The sequence below is a fragment of the Planococcus citri genome, chromosome 3 (genome assembly GCF_950023065.1).
Source record: "Planococcus citri chromosome 3, ihPlaCitr1.1, whole genome shotgun sequence".
NCBI lineage: Eukaryota > Metazoa > Arthropoda > Insecta > Hemiptera > Pseudococcidae > Planococcus > Planococcus citri.
In genome coordinates this window covers 67,629,141-67,650,624 of record NC_088679.1, presented here as the reverse complement: position 1 = coordinate 67,650,624, position 21,484 = coordinate 67,629,141, and the positions used below count along the sequence as shown (strand labels likewise).

Below are 21,484 nucleotides of genomic sequence, written 5' to 3'. Positions count from 1 at the left end.
TCTACCTTGGTTCAGTTCAAAAAATGTCATGCAAGTCTTCAGTTGGGAAGCAAAGTCTGCGATTTTGGCCAACCTGTCAATCGAAATGGCTGCTGTTTTGTATACAGAGTGGCGCAAAAGTCAGTATTCCGATTTTCACATTTAGTTTTTTGTAAATAAATCAAAAACTAAAATTACGTAGGTAAAAAATAATGTAATATTATGCAATGAAAATAAAATAATAATAGAATAAAACATGAAATATTAGGCAAAAAAATATGTAACAGTATAACATTCCTTGGGGGGGAGGGGGGGGGGGGTAAAAAATTTAAAATACAAAAAAGTAAAACTAGCAAAAAAACTAAATAAAATAATAAAGGAAAAAAATGAAAAATAAAAACATTTTTGAAAAAGTAAGATGAAGAATAATAGAGTAAAATAATGAAATAAAAATAAAAACAGAACTTTAAAAAAATAAAAAAAATAAAAAAATAAGAAATAAAATTGATTACCTAAAATAATCTGTTTTTTGATATCGTCGCATCTGGGTAGATTAATACACAATTTCCGTTTTAAGTCCTCTTGGACTTTGATTTTCTGGAGTTTCTTCCATATCCATGGGTTCTTCTTTTATAGCTGGTAGTGGAGGTGGAATCAAATTTTCCGTTCCAATCTTGCTTTTAATTGGATAATTTCTTCATTCAACCCGTTGAATTTTGAAAACACATTTGTCTGTTCTTTAGATTGTCAATTTCATGGTTCAAAATTTCAAAATTATTATTTAAGATGTTGATTTGCTCATTCCGACAAAGTAGGTTATTTTGTTCCAATTGGATCAGTTGATTGATTTTATTTTGTGCTATGATTACACGGTGCTCCAATTGTCGAATTTTGACACTATTTACAAAAATATGGGCAGAATTCCATAGTCAGGGAATAAGATAAATAGAAAATGAAAAATATAAAAATAATTAAAATTTAAACACAGAAAAAATATAAAAAATTTACACAGACGCAGTAAATATAAAATTCAGATATTACGGTAAAATTAAAATTAGGATAACTCTGTAGCACAATAATGTTATTAATGTGGAGAATCGAACATAATTGAATGGATAGCAGTGAAGTCTTAGTATTTATAGGGAATAGTTATCTGAAAAGGAAACTTTTGAGAGGATAATTATGACGTTTTTAGACTAGAAATTATTTCTCTCCGAGTATTATCAATTTTTAAAAAGTCATTAATAATTGTCATTTAGATAAGTAAGGTAGGTATATGTATTCGAAAACAAGTTTAAAAGTTACATGTATAATTTCTTCATCTCTTTATAAGGCTCTTTGCATATGGGACATTTATCTGTAATTTGTTTGGCACATGATATACAGCATTCAGCATGGCCACAAGGTAGGTAGGTATACATACACAGTTGATAGGTTTGTTAATGCATATGTATAATACATTCAAAATTAGGGGGTACACGTTTCTTAAAGATATCATTTTTGATTCTTTCATAAATGAGTTCATTTAAAAGGGACAAAGTTTAAAATTAAGTAGGTAAAAAATAATGTAATGTTATGCAATGAGAATAAAATAATAATAATGGAGTAAAACATGTAATATTATGCAAAAATATGAGTATAACATCTGATCTCTTGAGGTCTATTTGAAGGGATTTGAGAGCACCAAAATTCATCATACATAGTAGTGAAAATTCGTTCTATTTCATAGTTTTTTTCGACTAAAAAATTGCAATGAAGAATTTGAAGCTAGCAGAGACATTTGAAATTTAATGGTGAGTTGGATAGGAGAGGAAGGGGGGTTTGAAATGTCCCAAAATTTGAAAAATTGCCTCTTCATTTGTTTTCATCGAAGTTTTTCTTCACATACACTCAATACAGTCAATTTTATCGCTCTCTTGAAATTGTTATGAAACGAGTTGTGTGCGGTATTGGTCTGATTTTCCTAGAACAACTAACAATGCAGGCAGTTCAATTTGTTCACTTTTTGAAACAGTTTAACTCTGAAATAATCACCGTTTTGGTAGAAAATTATCGATGCATTCGGTAGAAATTGAAAAGGAGGGAGGAGACGGGAGATAAACTTTGGCCAGTGAAACAGCATTGTTAAAAATACCTAGGTTCAAATTTCTTTCTTTTCAAATCTGTGAACAGAACTTCAGCCAATTCTCGACATTCCTAATGCAAAAAATCGTCTTGGAAATGTACGAATTTGAAAAACAACTCATACAAGACTGTATGGTTTTTTAAACTAAACAAATCTGTATAGGAACTATTTGTACGTAGGAACCCAGTTTTGCACAAAGAATGGAACAGTAATTCCGAGAAAATCGCAAGATCGAACGTGAGAGATTTCCTTGTGAAAAAGATTAACTTACATTAAACTGAGAGCAGCTGACGAAGACGTATAAATGAGTATGCTTACTACATGTGGAAGGGAAGAGAAGCGAAGGGTTCAAGAGCAAACAGCCAGTATATTAATCTTAGCTCTGGTATAGTATTCGTACATGCGATAGTAGACGTGTGTCCATGTACCTTGTACCTATTGTTCGCCTGCATAAAGGTCGCAGGTTTGCAGATCTACTTCCATCACGAGTACGAAGTACGAGTACATGCTACATACAGGTGATGGATAACGCAAGCATTTGGTTTTCATATTCGTGTATTTGTAGAGGTACAATGTACATGCTGTGCTTCGCAGATTGGCAGTGAACTAGTTTCGCCGGTTACAGATATGGCTGATTAATTATGTACAATCGAGTGATTGATTTTTCATACCATACACGAAGGGAAAGCAGGGATGAAATACGACCCTGGCCCGGGGAAATGAATATGCGAAAAGCTGATTGAGATGCGTTGTTTCTTGTTGATGAGAAAAGTGATTGTGTTTTTTTTTGTTTCGGTGTAGATTTTGATGATTGATGACACGGTTTTTTCCCGAGTTTCGTTGTATGAGCTATTGTTGAAGGTGATGGTATTTGTTTTCATTTTGTCTTCGGATGTTGTTGCAGGTTGCTCGGATGACAATCGTATTTTAGATGGGAAAGGTATATTTCATTTTGTACAAATGATGGAACAGTGTTTTAGCTGAAAATCGACGATAATGTGCAAAAAAATATTCCAAAACATTTCTCCAGTTTCTGAAATGATATCTTATTGATTAATCAAAATCACCAAATCGAATGGAATTTCATTAAAAATTACACGAAGTATCAGAAAAATTGTAAAATTAGCATAAAAATGATTAAAAACTGATAATCGTCGAAAATAGTGATGTTTTAATAAAATTCAAAGGAACTTGTCAGAAACATCAAAATTATTTTAAAGCTCATGAAGTACAAATCTGAAAATTTGAGTAAAATTCTGCAAAAAGCTCAAGCAATGTCGTCGATGTGAACCAAGAGCATAAGCATTAATTGTCAAACTTGGCTCATCGTTCGTATTTTTTTTCAATCACGAATCATAGCTAAAAAATAATAATTCCAATCACAGATCACGAATCATGTTTGAAGGAAATGATTAACAACAAAAATTGAATCACGATATTTTTGATTTAAATCAATAATGATTCGAGGTTTTTTCTCTCTTTTTATGACAATTTTTCGATATTTTTGAAGAAATTCGAAATTTTCGAAGTGCATTTCAAGTCGTTGTCAAGGCAAAAAAAATTTCCGAAAAATTCAGTGTCATTGCCGTTCAGTATCAAATTTCAAGTCTATCGTTTAAAAACAGTCTGCAGAGAAAATGTACGAGTAAAACCTCAAAAAAAAAAAAATATTCAAGAAAATATATGTACCATAATCCTCTTCCGTCGCCCCCTGTCAATTTCTACGTTCATTTTGACACTTCTCGCTCCATTCAAATAATTGATGTGCTCTTTTTTTTCTTATTTTTTTTTATAAGGAGCAGTGACATTCTCAAGGACAAGGAGGGGATGAAAAGGGTCATTAGTGAAAATTTTGCTATAAACTGTATAAAAATAAGCGATTTATTTGCTTTTTGAACTAATTTTTTCAACTTTCACTCGCATTATTTTTATTTTAAAAGCATAATCTTGTATCAAAGAATTTTTGAAAGAACGTTTTGAATTTTGAATTTCCAAAAATCGTAAAATTTTGGCCCTGCGCTACGGAGCAAGAGCTGAAATGGAAAAGTCGAATAATTACTGTAAAGCTCAAATTTTACTCATTTTTGGGGATCATTTTCATTTTTCTGCAATGTTTTGGCAGTCTTCGTCATGTCCTTCAAAAATATTGTTTTTTGAGTTCTCGAATTTGAATGCAAAATGTGCAATTTGTATTTATATGTACTTCTGTATTTTGCTACCCACTGTATTGATCGAAACTATTTGAAAAAGGCCATAGGTACTGAAGAGGGGAGAAATCTTCTCCGAGAGCTTTCGGGTTGATATTTGCATAAAAGGTGGGTATGTGACTATGGGTACCATCAAGTAACTTCCGTTTTGGGAGAAATAACTATTATGAAAATTCAGAGAGTCGTGAACGTAGAGTAAATTGGCCCTTTGAAAAAATTGATTTTTGGGCAAGGAACTCCCCCCCCCCGTTTGGACCTCCCCTTACCCCATTTTGAAAATTCTGATTTGTCGATAAAAAGCAAAATCGTATTGTTTTTCATTTTACAAATTATCCACATTGTTGGTGGAAAGTAAGTATTTTTATTCAAACTTTTAAAAATATCGATAAGGGTGAAAAAACTGAATTTCCGCTTCAAAAATTCTGCTGTTTTTGCTTTTTGTGATCACAAATTTGGGAAAACTTTTGCCCTCGGTTCATTTTGGCCAATTTGGTTCTCTTCTTTAACGTTGAAATTTCTTGAAACTACATATTGATTTTTGAGAAATGTTGAGATCAGAAAACCCGATTTCTTTCAAAAATTAAAGTCGTTTTACTTTTTGATCGGCTACTTTTTAAGTAACTGAGTCTCTAAAATTACTAAAAGTGACTTTTTTTACTGCAGATAAGTTTTGCTAAAATTGTAAAATTTGGCAAAAATGCTGCTTTTTGTTGAAATTTTCTAAAGTTGCGAAGCGTCTGGTTATTTTGGCCAAAAATTTCAGAAATTTTGGCAAGAAGCAAGACTGTAAGGTAATGATTATAAAAAGGCAGCAATTTTTTACAGCTTAATTGTCAGAAAAATCAGCAATTTTGGCAAAAATTGTGACATTTTTGTTGAAAAACAGGTGTGTAGGTAAGTACATAACTGGCAAGTTTTGACAAAAAGCAAGAGTTATTTGCATTCCATGAAATTTCTGGAAATTTTTTCAAAAAATTCAACAATTTTAACAAAAATAAGACTTTTTTACCATTTTTTTGCCAAAAAAACAAGTTTACTTGGCAAATTCTGGTAAAAAAAAACTTAACACTTTTTTTGCATTTCTGGAATTTTTAACAATTTTCTCAAAAAAATCAATAATTCTAACAAAAAACAAGATCAGGGGGTCTACAGGTAGTGAAAGTAGTGAAGTAGTGATTTTTAGCAATTTTTCTTGAAAGGTAGTGAAAAATGAAAAAAGTGGAAAATCTGATTTTCCACGCTAAAAAAATATAAAAATCACTGTTAAAAATGAAACAAAATCTTCCATCTTTCATATGTAGGTATTTGAAAAAATATTTCCAAGTATGTAAAAAATTACAAAGTCGAAACAAAAAAAAAATGAAAGGAGGGGTAAAAATATGTATTTTGCAAGATAGTGATTTTTTAAAAAAGGTACCTAGTGATTTTCGGTCAACAAATTCCTGTAGACACCCTGATAAAGTTACTTTGATGGTATTATTAGTATCGTTTTCATATGATTCGAACCTCCTTTTAGCACAAATATTGCGTCAGATTTTGTTTTACACTTACCCAACTCCTCCATCAGAGCCTCAGCCCCCCTCAATTTCCATCATTTTTGAAATGGAGCGACTTGAAATAGTATTGGCGTTGTTTTTCCGAACTCCCTGAACGCAAATATAACGTCAGATTTTGTTTTACTCTCACCCAGCCTCTCCGGAGCCTGAGCCAAGTGAGCCCCCTCTTCTATTTCCATTATTTTTGAAATTAAGCTACTTTGACAACATAATTTTGCTATCGATAGAAATCTTTCTCAGAAGAATTTTACTGACTTCTGTAGAAATATGTGGGATAGGTTTCTACTGCTAGAGGTCCATTCATATTTATATCGCTTTTTATGCGTTTCGTGGGAAAATTTAATCCTATTAGTGGTTTTTCAAAGACGATGACGAATCGGTGTTTCTCAACAAAGACTCGAAAGTTTTCTACACGTATTCACTCAAGTTTTATCTTTAGTTTTACTTTACCATTTTTTCATACGTGCCTGATTTCTAAAATATACATCCAAATGTGATTTTTTTGTTATTTTCTGTGTTTTTTTTCTATCCTAGGAAAACAGTAGGTATATTACGGTATTTCAAGTTACGAAATGACCGCGAACACCCAATACATGCGTCAGTTGATTGTTTACCATTTATGACTAATCGCAGCACATGCATATGTGTGTACTGTGTATGTATAATGGTCGTCCTTATTCGTGCAGCGATTTGGTTTATGTGTTCTGTAAATTACTGACATTTAACTGGAAATGACACAGTTGCATTGGAAGGTTTAACTTGAATATTACTACTACCTATTTTTAGTGACGGAAACATAGTCACGGTTTGATTGTCACGTAGAATCGAGAAAAAATATTCACCGGGTACTGCAGCATTTTTCTGTCCAATGTTTTCGTGTGATACTCACTTACTCAATCGTATAGATATAAACAATTGTTATACCGTACTACGTACAAATAATGTTATTTAATTGCTACGTCAGCGTCATATCTTCGCGGTTTCGGGTTACTTTTTTTCCAGATGGTGAAAAGAGTAAATTTTCGATTGGTTGGACGACAGTTTCGATGTGTGGAAGGAATTTTTTGATTGTATAAGGCAATAGACTCGATCAAGGACGTGTAAACTGAACGTCATTATGTTCGACGACGATTGATTGGTGATGAGAAGATGAGATGGTGTTGTAGATGTAGATGTTGACGAAGTGAGGTTTGAGATACGTGCTGTAGAAGGTACAATGTGTGATAATCGTAAAACAGCAACGTTATGAGCGTATCCGAAAGCAAGTGTAGGTAGTATACGAGAGTGTAATTGGTACGACGATCGAAAGTATCTTTGGCCATTATTGTTACGCTTGAAACGTCTATCAAAATGAGTATCATTTCACTTTTAACGAAATTATTCGCCGTGTTGTATCATAATTTATAATGAGTAATATAGTCTATAGACACGTGGTAGTGAGATTGGTAGGTAGGTGTAAGTAGATCATACGTGATATTTGAATTTTTAAATTCAATATACGAGTAGGTAGTAGGTAGTCAGATATCCATCGAGCTGCATCGTGTATCTGAATAGATAATAAGAAAACACGTCGTTTAATCGTTTATTTAATAGATAAACAAAAGAATTAAAATTAGTACGCATTAAACGATACCTTACCTGTCCTGTTCACTTCTTTGTTCGGTTGGGTACCTATAACGAAACAAAAAAAAAAAAAAAACTGAACACTTCCTGAATAGTGCGCTAAACTGAAGTCAACAGAGTCAATTCGAGCAGAGAATTGTCACTTTTGAACGGTTTCGGATATCGCGAAATCAACCTCTCAGTCCTAAGTGCTTGGTCGATCGTTTTCAAAGTACTTATAGCTGCAAAAATAATGCAAGATGACCGAAACCGTATCGAATTATCATTTTTTTTTTACGGAAATTATTCTTCGACATAACTGTAGCGAATTTCCGCCACAGTTTATTGATAGTCAGTCTTACTTAGATCTATCTATGGTACCTATAGAATAGAAATATATATTTTATGGTATCGTAATCGGTGTATTTAATTTTGGAATTTTCTTTTCTTTTTGTGTACGTAGGGCGAACCTCACGAAAGGATTGTTTTCACTTCGGCGGCCAACACCAATGAGAATTTGATACCTGAATCGAACGAGTACCTGAAACGTGTCCGATTAGTCGATGGGCCTAATGTGTTCACTGGGAGATTGCAGATTTACCATAATAGTCAATGGAGATCCGTGTGTACTAATTCCAGCGTGTAAGTTAAAGAATTTATCGCTTGTAGAATTGCTGAGTAGTGAGTACCTACCTGATTACTGGAAAGTACCAATTTTTGACTAAACTTACGAGAGAATCGAGAAGTGAGCTCAAAATAGACCATCGAAGGAAATTTCAGCTCCTGTGAAATCGTTTTTTGATTTTTAGTCGAATTTTTGAAATTTTATTCCTAATTTGGGTCATATTTTCCACGAAAAACCCAAAATTTGATCAAATCAACGTTGACAACGTTAATGGCTGAACTTTGTTTTATTAGCCCATTTTAGACCTTCGAAATCGACTGGCGATGGTTTCGAGTCGTTTTGGAATCTTTGGTGGATTTTTGAGTTCTTCAACTATTGAAAAAATGCTGTAAAAACGTTCAAAATGAAATTCAGCATGTCTATAAACTCGTAATTATCGTCTTTGTTACCCTTTAGATTAATTTAGACACATATATTCAAAATCCGTTCGAGCTGATTCAAACCCAGAATTTTCTATTACTTGCAAAAAGTCTCGTTTCTTACTGAACTTTCTTCATTGTTGAAAATTGCAAAAAAAAGGCCCTTTGCTATTATTTGTCATAGTCTCACGTTCAGCCAAAAAAAGTAAAAGCAGTGTTCATACAAATTTTTTCCAAATAAAAAAACCTTTAGTAACAAAAATAGCTCAAAAATGTAACAAAATGCCAAATGGAAGCAAAACATATAAACATAGAAATAAAAGCTACAAAAAAAAACACGTCGACATTACCAAATGAAATGTTCTGGTTTTTAATTTTTAAAACTTGACTGTTTTGCAACGTTTTCATAAAAAAATAAGACTTTGACAAATTTAGTTGAAAAAAAACGATTTTGGCCTTTTTTGGCAAAAAAGCGCGACTTCTGCAAAATTTTTGTAAAAAAGATGAGATTTTTTAGATTTGAAAAATTTTCAATAATTTTGCTAAAAAGCATTTTTTGTCAAATTTTAAAATTCGAGATTTTTGGCAAAAAGCTAGAATTTGACAATTTTAGCAAAAAGTAGGTCTCTTTAGCAATTTCTTCCAAAAAACGATACTTTTTGTCAATTACCAGCAAAAAAGGGAGATTTTTGTGTAATTTTTTGGAAATTAGTAAAACTGGAGCAATTTTGTAAAAGTGAAAATTGTTATCAAAATGATAAAGGAAAACTTACAATTTTAGCGAAAAATAGGATTTTTTTAAAGCAATCAAGTATTGGCCAAAAAAATATTTTTTGTTTTTGTTTTTAAATGCAGAGACTTTGCAATTTTTTAACAAAAAACAAAACTTTTTGGTATACCTAGTTTTTGGAAATTTTTGATGAAAAGTGTGTGTAAAGTCTTCTCTTCAAGGAAAGTTTTAAATCATGGATATGTTCTTCAATCTTCATCTTTGCTCAAGTTGAAAACCCGACGTAATCTCAAGAATTGATAGTAATTTTTTTTCGAGTTCTCAGAAGTGAAAAAGCATACTCAAAATGCTGGAAATTTTCAATTTTTTTCAATGTTTTGAAAAGTCTCACAAAGTGTTGAAAATTCATCGAATTTTTTCTTAATTTCTCAAAAGTCAAGAATCAGGTGTTAAAATCTAAAAAATTCGAATTTTTTCTTGAAGGGGAGACTTTTTGGAATTTTTTGCCATAAAAACGAGAATTTTTAGTAGTTTTAGGAAATTTTTAATGAAAAAGCAAGGGTTCAATTTTGTTTAAAAGCGAGAATTTTTGGTAGTTTTTGGCAATTTCTAATGAAAAAGCAAGGGTTAAATATTGTTTAAAAGCGAGTGGCAAAAAGTAAGACTTTGTCAATTTTAACAAAAAACAAAACTTACGAGCAAATTAAAAAAATTATGCTTTTTTCAATTTTTTTTTCGAAGAGGCGAACTCTTTGTATTGAGAATTTTTAGAAAATAAACTTCATTTTAGGGCAATTTTTGGAAAAAACGTGAAACTTTTTGAGATTTTCTGCAGAAAAAAATGTCAAATATTTGATAAAGCGAGAATTTTGTTAAAAAACAAGACGAGCATTTTTGCCAAAAAGTAGGGTTGTTTAGGAAGCTATTTACAAAAAAAAAGGGTACTTTTTGACTGTTTCTGATCGAAAAACAACTAAAACAAGAATTTTGGATAATTTTCGAAGAAGTGAAATTATTTAGCAGTTTTACTAAAAAGCGAGAATTTTTGTCATAAAGCAATAAAATTACAATAATTTATGCTATAGCAAAAAGCAGGACTTTTTTGAAATTATTAGCAAGAAAATCATTCGCAATTTTTGTCGAGAAAACGAGACTTTTTTGCAAATTTTCGACAAAATAACAAGACTTTTTGGCAATTTTTTTACACAAAAGTGAGGTTTTTGAGTGATTTTCTCAAAATAGTGAAATTTTCTAGCAGTTGTATAAAAACGCGAGAATTTTGTCAATTTTTGGCGAAAAGCAAACTTTGTCAATTTTAGCATAAAGCTGGACTCATTTACCACGAAATGATGTTTTTTTCCCCGCAATTTTCGTGTAAATATTTTTTAGTTTTTGAAAAAGATTGCATGAATGATTCAATATTTCTCCATTGCTAAAAAAAAATCAGTCAGAAGGCTTAGTTCCCTCTTTTTTTCAGGGCCCATACTCAGTTCTAAAAACACACGTCTGTCTCAAAATCAATAGTCCGATTGAATATGGGTACCTAATTTATAATTAATTCTGACGTGATTTGGTTATTTTTGACAGATGGACCAAGGCCGATGCTAGAATAATCTGCAGACAGTTGGGATTTCAAGAAGGAAGATTTTGGAAATGGATGGATCGTGAAACTGGTACCACTCGACCGAGGCTGTTACTGGAGAAACCAGATTGTCGAGGAATGGAAGGATCGATTTTCGATTGCAAATGGCAAAACAGACAACTTGGATCTGGCGTTTGTGGTGAGTCTGAGTATCATTAATGGATATTCAATTCATGCTCGGTTCAATTCTTTGTTTTCATGAAATGAGCTCAAATGATTTTTTTTTAGGTGCTTAATTTCAATTCTGTTGTGTTTATAATGTTTTTTTTTTGGGGGGGGGGGGGTGACAAAATTACGAAAATATTGTTTATGTTCAAGAGTCGAGAACGACTTGAAATTCCCTCCAATTGATTTGGGTGGTCGAAAATAGAGCACAAATCTAATTTAAAGTTCGTAAATTTTGATTTTTCCCCGGAAAATAGACTTGTACAAATTTTTAAAAATTTGTTAAAAATTGAAACTTGAAATATTTTGGCTCATTGTTGACTCAGTTTAAATCGATGACCAATTCAGACTGGAGAAAATAGAAAATAATTCCAATTGAGTGTGAAAAAATGTTAATGTGAATAAAGATTAACTTATAGATCAGCTGATCGGGACTGAAGATTCTTATATGGATGTAATTAATTATTCTATGCCTTATAATTTGCAGATTACCATCCAGATATCGGTATAGAATGTTCGGCTCGTCTCGAACCTCTGACAGCCCTCAAGCACTGGAGAGGAATTCATTTCGAAAACGCAGCCTTCGAACGCACTCTTACACAGCAGAATGTCTTATACGTGAGAAAATCCTTATCAAAGCTCGTAAACGTTGATCTCAGGTAAACATCCAATTACTCGATACCTAATCGATAATGTTTTTGTATGTATCTTTATGATTGAGGCCTTTTTGCATTAGATATGTGTAATTGTGTTTTACGAGTACTTACAAGTGGCGATGTTCCGGTATTGTTACGTTATCGCTATCTTTACACGCGACAGGAAAATACTTATTACTTACTCTTATCATATGTACAACGCGACGTCGTCGTAACGATAAAATAAACGACCACGCTTTACGATTGGTATAAAGAATTCGTCGAGGTGGTGTCGGCAATATACCTGCCTCTGTCTACCTACTCTAAAATGTGCTGGTTATGGATATATCTTTCGTATAATTGACGACATTAAATTGCAACACACGTTCGTTTTCGTCGTTCGATCGGATCGTTATTCGTAGAAAAATTTATTGAACTTGTTCGATTCACGAGGCGACGCGACCTTGAGATTTTAATGCGAAAATTTTCTTTTCGTAATATTCGTGTGACTAAACGTATTATGATGAGTCGTCGATGGTGAATTTCGCTGCAAAGTTTGTTTAACGTACGTAGCCTACTTACTTAGTATTTTGTACGTAATTTTGAGTATTATTCATCGCGGAAATACATACACATGACGAGTATAGGATCACTTGTCGACGTTGTCAGCGCAACAGCGACATCGTATTGAGCTAATAAAAGATAACACGACCTCAATGATAACGACGAATGCGATTTCGGCACCGATTTCGTGTAGCAGCTTTCGCAGTCAATGGGACATGGACAGACACCTGTTTTATTGTCTACCTAGGACTTGACTCGATGACGAATTTTATTTCGGATAAAATTAGAATTTGTTTGGGAGAAATTATCGATTGTCGATGTTTCAAGAAGGGATATCCGGTTGTACTCCTACATTTACGAGTTGTGCAGGAAGTGACTGAGAAGTGCTGTAAGAGCTTATTGTGATTACTGCACTTGTAAAATTTTTAGATAAGGAAGCATTAACTAGTTGAAATTCGAAAAATAGAGAGATGCCGAGTACCTACTTCGTTTTATAAGATACGAGTATGATTTTTTCTTTGTTTTTGAAAATTAATCATTTTGAAGGGAAATTCTGATAGAATATTTCGAAAGGCTATAGGTGGATAAGTTGATGGTGAATTTGCCCCCGAGAGTTTTAGGGTTGATATTTGCATGAAAGGTGGGTACCCTTGAGCACCTTTAGTCAGGAAAGTTTCAGGCCCCCAGAACCCTCCCCCCATCCCCTGTTTTTGAGACGCCCTTTTTCTGAGATTACAATAAAAAAAATTTCTCAGCCCCATGTGAACCGACTTTTTAAATTTTTTAGTATGTTGTAAACATCTATAAGAGGGATCCCCACAAAAATTTACACCCCCCCTCCCCCATATTTTTCCCAAAAAATGGAGATTTATAGTTTTGTTTACCCGTTTTACGATGACCATAATTCGGTACAAAAATGGGAATAGCATGTAAGTGTATTTTTGACTCTTAAAAAAACATATATTTTTTTCAAAAAAAAAATTTGAGGTGGGCCGTGGTCAAAAATTGAAAAAACTTACAGAGGGGGTAAAAATGGATTCTGGTGTAAATTATTGTTTTTGGTAAACGAGGTGTCGTTTCCATATGAATCGAACCCCCCGAACACGAATATGACGTTCAATCTCATATTACTCTCATCCACACCCCTCCAGTGCCTCTGTCCCCACTTTAATTTTCACTGTATTGAAAGTTGAGATATTTTCATACTGTTGGTGTCGTTTCCATATGAATCGAACACCCCTAACACAAATATGAAGTCCGATTTTATGCTACCCTCATCCACACCCCTCCAGTTCCTCTGCCCCCTACTCAATTCTCACTATATTGAAAGTTCAGATATTTTCATGATATTGGTGTCGTTTTCATATAAATCGAACACCTTTAGTAAAATTGAGCCAAACTTGGCAGAAATTTCTAATTGTCAGAATAATACATATTGTGTGAAACTTGATAAACTGACCTGAAATCATTTGGAAAAGACCAGATAGCGATGAAATATCTTGAATTCTTGAACCTTGAGCAAAATCGTAAAAAAATCTACTAGATTGTTGATAATCAACAAAAATAGATAAAACATTACTCATGTAATGAAATTTCGTCATGATGGCATGACATGAACTGATAGGTACCTAATGTATTGAAAATCGCTGAATATTGATAAAAAGATTGATTGGAATTTTGCGAAAATTGCTTTGAAATTTCATAAAATGCAATGAAAACACTTGAACGGAGCTGAAAGTTACCAGAAATTTTATAATTTTTACAACTTGGAAGGAATTTTTCAAAAAAATTGAAAAATTGACCATTTTTATAATTTTAAATGCATTACTTACGCGAAATCGTTCAGAAAAAAGATTGAAAAATTCACTACAAAAAAACAGTTAACTTGATAATTTTTACAAATGAAATGAAATTTTTCAAAAAAATTGAAAAATTGACTAAAAGTTGGCATATTTTATGATGTTGATAAAACTATGGAAATCGTACGAACGTTTTGGAAAAAGATTGAAACTTGACTGAATTTAACGTGGAAGCAGGAATTGAAAATTCCAAGTGTGGAAAAATTGACTTTTTATTTTCAAAAATACGTAATCTTGTTCCAAATTAAAATTTCTAAAAAACTGCTATTCAGATTCGAAAAATAGATATTTAATGCAAAATGAACATTCTCGTAGTACGAATTTTCCAAATCTTTGGTCCTTGCTTCAGTTGCTTCGCTGGAGTCTGTTTGATAATTTTCAGTTTTGGAATTGAAATTTCTGATAAAAAATAATCATTTGCATTAAAATTTTGAAGCCAAAAATTGATATACGAAACCCCTCCATTTAAAACACAGAAATTACATAAGTACAACTTTTATACCTCTCGAAATACATACGAATTTTCTATGGGTCTAGGTATCGGAGAAAGATATTATATTTTGAGAAATTGTCCTCAAAATGATGAAAAATCTGAGTGAATCTAAGAGGGGAAGGGAGCTATTTAGGGTGTGATTCATCAGCACGACAGAAATAGGTGTTTTCATGACGAAAAAAGGGCAGTTTAATTACCAAAAAAAGATATTGCACGGGAGAAGAATCATTTTTTGATAATTTCGATGAAAAGCAAAAGATTTTTTTCATAGTTTTGACCAAAAAATCAAAACTTGTTCACAATTTTAGCAAAAAGAAATTTTTAAAAACAGTAGAATTTATCATTAATTTTTTTAGCGATTTGGATTATTATTATTTTTTTTGAAATTTCACAAAAAAAACATGAAAGGAATTTTTTTTTAAAAAAAGTAAAAAACCTTGGCAGTTTTTGAAAAAAACAGAGATTAGAAAAATTTACTTGATAAGACTGTAATTCTGGAAAAAAGGAAGCCTTTTTGACAATTTTTGAAAATTTTGACCAAAAAAACAAAACTTTTCACAAATTTTAGCAATTAAAAAAACCACAACTTTTTCATAATTTTTAGCAATTCCTGCAAGAAATTAATTTTTTTTTGAAAAGTAAAAATTTTTCGAATCCAACTTGAAGAAAGAGTTTTTTTTTAAAAATGAAGCACTTACCATTCATAAAATTTATTTGTTAATTTTACCAAAACATTTTTTATTACAAAATGAGTTATTTTTCTGGAATTTTTTTTTTGGCGGGGAATCGTTTATTTTTCCGGGAAATAATTTTCTTGTCGGTCAAAACTTTATTTAGACGTGGATTACATTTCTTTCGTCGTTATTTATGAAATTGAATTGTCGTTCGTATCACCTAAATTGTCGTGCTGAACCGTTTGTCGTTCGAATGTCCTGTCGTTCAAATCACTTTTTCTGTCGTGCTAATATTTATATTCCCCATTTTCTAAAACTTTTGGCCTCGTTTCCCTCAAGCCTGTTTGATTTTATTTTTCTGTCTCAAAATTGCAATTTCCAAAAAAACAATTCAATTTCTAAAATTTTGAAGCTGAGAAAGTATAGACCAAACTCCTCAGTCCTCGTATAAGAAATATCGTGTTTTTTTTTGTATGTACTTTTCAAAATACACATTTCGAAAAGCGTCTGCTTTTTGTGATTCAAATTTGAAATTTCTAAAAAGAAATCGTAGGAATTCAAATTCTAAAATTTTGAACCAAAAATTGAAAATATTTCATCTTGTCCTTAAGCTCTCGAAGCAATAAACACACCTGTGAAATTATTGGAAATTTTGATGATAAAAGTTGGCCTTTTTAGCGATTTTGCTCCCCCCTCCGGAAATCACTTTGGTTCGTCCCTGCTTGAAAAAGTGTGTGAAAATTATTTCTTTGTTAAACATGGACACATTTTTTCGATTTTAGGTGAATTTGTCGTCATTCAAAAAAATTATGGGATATCGTTCATGCGTGTAACGTAAATTACGACTCAATTACTTTCACCCGATAAAGTTTTACGTTCATTTATTGTAGCCTACTATAATTGTTAGCTCTGTTGTTACGTACCTATACCCTTTACCTGAGCTCGTTCCATGTTTTCAAAATAACCGAACATGCTTGTAAGTGCTCGTACTGGAATTATTTTACAATGTAAACGTGCTCTCGTGTACGATTTCTCCATAATAAACATCATTGCTTATTCACTACTTATACTAATAGTACCTAATATCATTACGTTTATTTTTTGTTTATCGCAGCTATGCCGGCTCCGGTTGGAACTACAGTGCAGTTTCGGCTTTGCAAATCGAAGGCGTACCACCGGTCATTAGTTCATGTTCGATAAGTTTTTCAGCATTTAACGGTATCAACGTTACAGATCCTCAAGCACCTGTGACCATCGTCAACTCTACAATTTCAAATAACGGAGGTAATTCGTCGTATAATACCGTTTCCGGTACTTGCTACCGTCGTCGTTGTACTCGAGTATTATTTAAATCGTGGGAGGCATAAAAGTTAGATATCTGGATATTTCAGAAGGATTACGCCGCCGAATTACTCGCGAATTAAGTACTCGAGAACGAGCTGTTGAACGAGCGAACGAATACCGAAAGAACTGAAACCGTAGATTTATTTTCGTTCGTCAAGCATCGATGACTGAGGCTTCGCGAGTCAAAATATTAATAATTTATATCCGTTAAATGTTAATTAATCGCGTTATTAACCGCCATCGATGTCTCAATGGAGAAGATGACGGTTAGGTTTTGAAAAAGAGAGCAAAGATTTGGTACAATTCGTCACCTAGATATTTCTTCGTATATTTGCTTTCAACTGCGAGTGCCTCTGCATACTTACTAATGCATAATAATGAATCATATTCGTGGGTGCTGCTGCTAATGCGACTGTAATTATTAATTTACGTATGAATTGTAACCGACGTACGAGGATTTTAATGTTCGTGTTTTACGATACGTTTACTCGTGACATTCGTGTAGTGAGAGGACCAGAAGAAGGAGTACTTACTACTTAACGCTGTTTTTTCTTTTTTGGCACCTGAATGAGTATTGCAGCTCGATTAAAATTAAAGTCGAAAGTCGAATGCAAATACTTGCGAACCTGCAACACCTCGTCATCGTCATCAGCAGCTCCATGATTTAAAAAAAATGTCTCCTATCGAGGTCATTAACACGATTGAGGTCGTAGTCGGATTTTTCGGCCGGTGTTTAATTTTCATCGAATCATTTACGTCGAGTAATTTGCGCCTTCATCGCTCGTCTTTCGTGTGTACCAAACCGCTGCTCCAGCGAAGGCGGCGTGCTTCCGCAGTCTTTCATTCTCTCTCTCAATCCGTGTCGTTCTAATTTTCTCTAAACGAATCGGTGTACTGTAATGTTCTGAACATAGAAAATACGCCGATTCGCACGATGGATAGGTAGCGAGGAGAAAGAAAAGATCGTGATTTAATCGTAAAATGGAAAATACTCGGCTTACACAATTTATAGCGACGCTCGGCGATGGCAATTTTTACGAAATTCGAAACGTGCACGAGTCGAGAATTAGTGTATCGGAGAAATCTTTTCTGTACACGACTATTAGCGAATGTACATACCTATTTGTAGCTGACAATATTCGATGAAAAATACCTTACTTATACCTATTTTATCGGTATCTGTTCGTATAGGTTACGGCGTGTATATAAATTCGACTGTCGGAGGAGCCCTACTGGAAGGATGTACCGTTGAACAAAATCAAGCCGATGGTGTGAAATACGTTCATCACGAAGAACCAGTGTACAGCGTCGAGAGAAGCCACAATCCATTGGATTTCTGTACCTTCCCTACGACATCCAGTCAGACGTTTCCGATTACTGTGAATTTTGATCAGAGTTTGTACGCGGCACAAGCCAAAGAATGCCATCAGGTATGTTGTTAGTGATACGTGCTGGTGAATATTAATGTATGGAGTATGGAGCTGTACGAGGTGAATGGAATTGTCGATGAAGTTGAATTTATACAGTCTGGTTTGGTTTTCTGGAAAATCATTATGGTTGTGTGATGTGTGGTTGGTTGATTCGTTGATTCATTAAAGTCCTTATTTGATGGAGATTTTTCTCTGTGATAGGAAACGACTGGAAGAGGTGACTTTAGATTCGTACGTAGAATTATTTATTGTTAGTTAGTGGGTATATGTCATAAGAATTCTTGTAATTACTGGAAATTGGTATACAACTGGAAACCCAGCTGGAAACTTATTTCAAGAGTAATTTCTGCTCAACTCTAAATCGGTCTATTTTTTCATATAGGGAATCAAGTTATGGGCAAATCAATAAAATAAATAATACATAATTCCAATCTGAACACATTTTTATAAATTCTAATCCCCCCCCCCCTACCCCAAGAGTGAAAAAAATTCGGAAAAGTAAGTATGTATATTTATTTTTGTATAATGTCCAAAAATGATTAGTTAAATACTCAGAATGAATCAAAAAAAGATTGGAAAAAGGGAAGGGGAAAAGGTAAAAAAATGTCTAAAAATATCTTAAAAATTGTGTTGAAAAGTGGTTGTTGTTGTTGTTTTTGGAGGGGGGGGGGTTGTGGGTGATAAATTCAGCGGTCAAGATTTACTTAATGGTGTTTAAAACATTTATTTATGGGTCTGGCCTCTCAAGGTCATTTACCCGTCTGTCTGGATGGTGTCTACAGGTAGTGAAAAAAGTAATGATTTTGAAAGTCGGTAGTAGTGAAAGTATAGTGAAAAAGTAATGATTTTCAGCAATTTGCTCGAAAGGTGGTGAAAAATGAAAAAAAAGTGGACAATCCAGATAATTTGATAATTATTTTAAAAAGTAAGTTTCAAAGTTCGTTTAAATAGTCCTTAATAACATTTTTCAAAAAAAAGATCTGGAGGTTTCAAATCGCCTTAAAACTATTTTATAGTCAACTCGGGTTCCTGAAAATTACCCCTAATGGCATTTTCTCGGATGAAAAAATCTCGAATTGCCATTTTTCCGAACGATGAATTTCACACGAATAAAAAAATTCTCAAAAAATCGACTACATACTCTTCCCCCTTTTCTTTCTTTTGAAAAACCTATGTGTGAAAATAGACGAGAAAGTCTCTTTTTTTTTGAGAAATTTTTTTGTCAAAATGCGTAATATAAGTATGTACAACTTGAATAACCCATAATGTAAAAATTTCAAAGTCCAACTCCCCTCCCCCTCCCCTCTCACTCAGATGAAAAAATTGATCGCAGGGGTGAAGTACATAAAAATAATTTGGAAAGTGGTGATTTTTTTTTTTTTTGAAAGCTAGTGAAAATGTAGTGATTTTTTATCAACAAATTCCTGCGAAATCCGCGGGTCTATAAACTAAAGGTCACTGACCTTTGTCTGTCATGCCGCACAAGGTCGTTGACCCCGTCTGTCTTGCCTCACAAGGTTATCAATCCGTCTGCTTTCTCCCTCAAGGTCGTTTGTCTGGCCTCTCAAGGTCACTGGCCTACCTGTTCGGCCTCTCAAGGTTATCTGTCTGGCATCTAGAGGTTGTATGAAGGCCTGTCTCTGGCCTCTTGAGGTCATTGACCCGTTAGTATGGCTTTCCAGGGTTATCTGCCTGCCTGTCTGGACTCTTAAGGTCACTGACCTACTTGTCTTGCTTCTCATGGCTGTTGGTAGGTTGTTTGAGTGCTGCCTGCCTTGCTTCTCAAGGTCGTCTGTCTGCCCGAATTTTTGGCGCGATAAGTTCATTTCAATGGCTCGAGAGGAGCGAGGGCACAGAATTTCGAAAGTTACCATTGTCAAAAAGCCCTGATTTTTGCCAAAAATAGACATAATTTTTCCCAAAATTGCCTAAATGTCCAGATTTTTGCAAAAACTGTCAAAAACCCATAATTTTTGGCCAAAATTGATTAAAAATTCGAATGTTTTCCATTGTTGTCAAAAATTCCTAAATTTAGCGTAAATTGAGTAAAATCCTATTTTGCAAAATTGTAAAAAATACATCATTTTTGCCCAAATTGTCCAAAAGTCCTGATTTTGGCAAAAAGACTTAATTTTTCTAAAAATTGACAAAAATTCCCAATTTTTGGCAAAATTTTCAATTTGTTTGAATTTTTTCCAAGTAGACGTAATTTTTCCCAAAATGTCAAGAAATTATAATTTTTGGCCAAAAGCGTTCGCAAGTTCGCAAATTGGCGAGTGAAAATTTTTACGAGTCCTAAGTACGATAATGCGAACACAGCAATGGTGTAATTTCAAGGTCGCAAGTTACGAACCTGCGAACGAGGGTTAGTACTATTCGTAGGTTCGCAAGTTGCGACCCTACGAACTATATGAAGCGTTTGCAGGTTCGTAAATTGGCGAGTGAAAATTTTTACGAGTCCAAAGTACAATAATGCGAACACAGCAACGGTGTAATTTCAAGTTCGCAAGTTAAGAACATGCGAACGAAGTATGGTACTATTCGTAGGTTCGCAAGTTGCGACCCTACGAACTAGTATATGAAGCGTTCGCAGGTTCGCAAATTGGCGAGTGAAAATTTTTACGAGTCCAAAGTACAATAATGCGAACCCAGCAACGGTGTAATTTCAAGTTCGCAAGTTAAGAACATGCGAACGAAGTATGGTACTATTCGTAGGTTCGCAAGTTGCGACCCTACGAACTAGTATATGAAGCGTTCGCAGGTTCGCAAATTGGCGAGTGAAAATTTTTACGAGTCCAAAGTACAATAATGCGAACCCAGCAACGGTGTAATTTCAAGTTCGCAATACGCGTATTTTTGGACTCTAAAATTCATGGACCACCGGATGAATACATTGTTTTTCACAAGAAACTACTATTTGGGAATTTTTTGCGGATATAGGTGGTGAAAAATTGCTGTGAAAGTTCCTGCTCCAATTTTCTGTTTTCATGTTAATGCTATACTCAAGGTCTTCAATTTGATACCCATTTTTGTTTTGTTTGCTTTCATAGAAAACCTACATTAGAGGGGCATCATTCATTTATTCATTTTATTTGGTTGATTGTTTACATTGATGTAATCAACTGTAGCAAGTGTTTTTTGGACAATATTATTTACAAAAGTTCAGAGCAGTACATTCAAATACATACTTCCCTAAAAATGAATAAGATTTATATCACGCCTTTAAACGGTCGCCAACGAGCAAAAATTCTGAAAATTGAGGGGGGTAAAAAAATTAGAGAACAAAAACTTAATATGGATTTTCTATTTTTTTACCCGGTAAAAAAAAATAGAAAACTGGGCTCGAATCGTTCCCTATTCTTTTACCCCCTCTAAAAATTTTTAGAAAACAAATTTGTTGAAAAATATTTAACTCATCTAATAGACCAGAGTGTG

General features: G+C 33.5%; 1 protein-coding gene across 1 annotated transcript in view; it reads left to right on the top strand.

Moving 5' to 3' along the window:
• The window catches only part of LOC135838426 (protein bark beetle-like), a 69,364-nt gene that overhangs the window by 8,603 nt on the left and 39,277 nt on the right, over positions 1 to 21,484 (top strand). Inside the window, exons 2-6 of the mRNA XM_065354061.1 lie at positions 7,933 to 8,111; positions 10,831 to 11,024; positions 11,538 to 11,709; positions 16,390 to 16,559; positions 17,811 to 18,049. Coding sequence (XP_065210133.1) covers positions 7,933 to 8,111; positions 10,831 to 11,024; positions 11,538 to 11,709; positions 16,390 to 16,559; positions 17,811 to 18,049 — 954 coding nt within the window. The remainder of the gene's footprint in view (positions 1 to 7,932; positions 8,112 to 10,830; positions 11,025 to 11,537; positions 11,710 to 16,389; positions 16,560 to 17,810; positions 18,050 to 21,484) is intronic.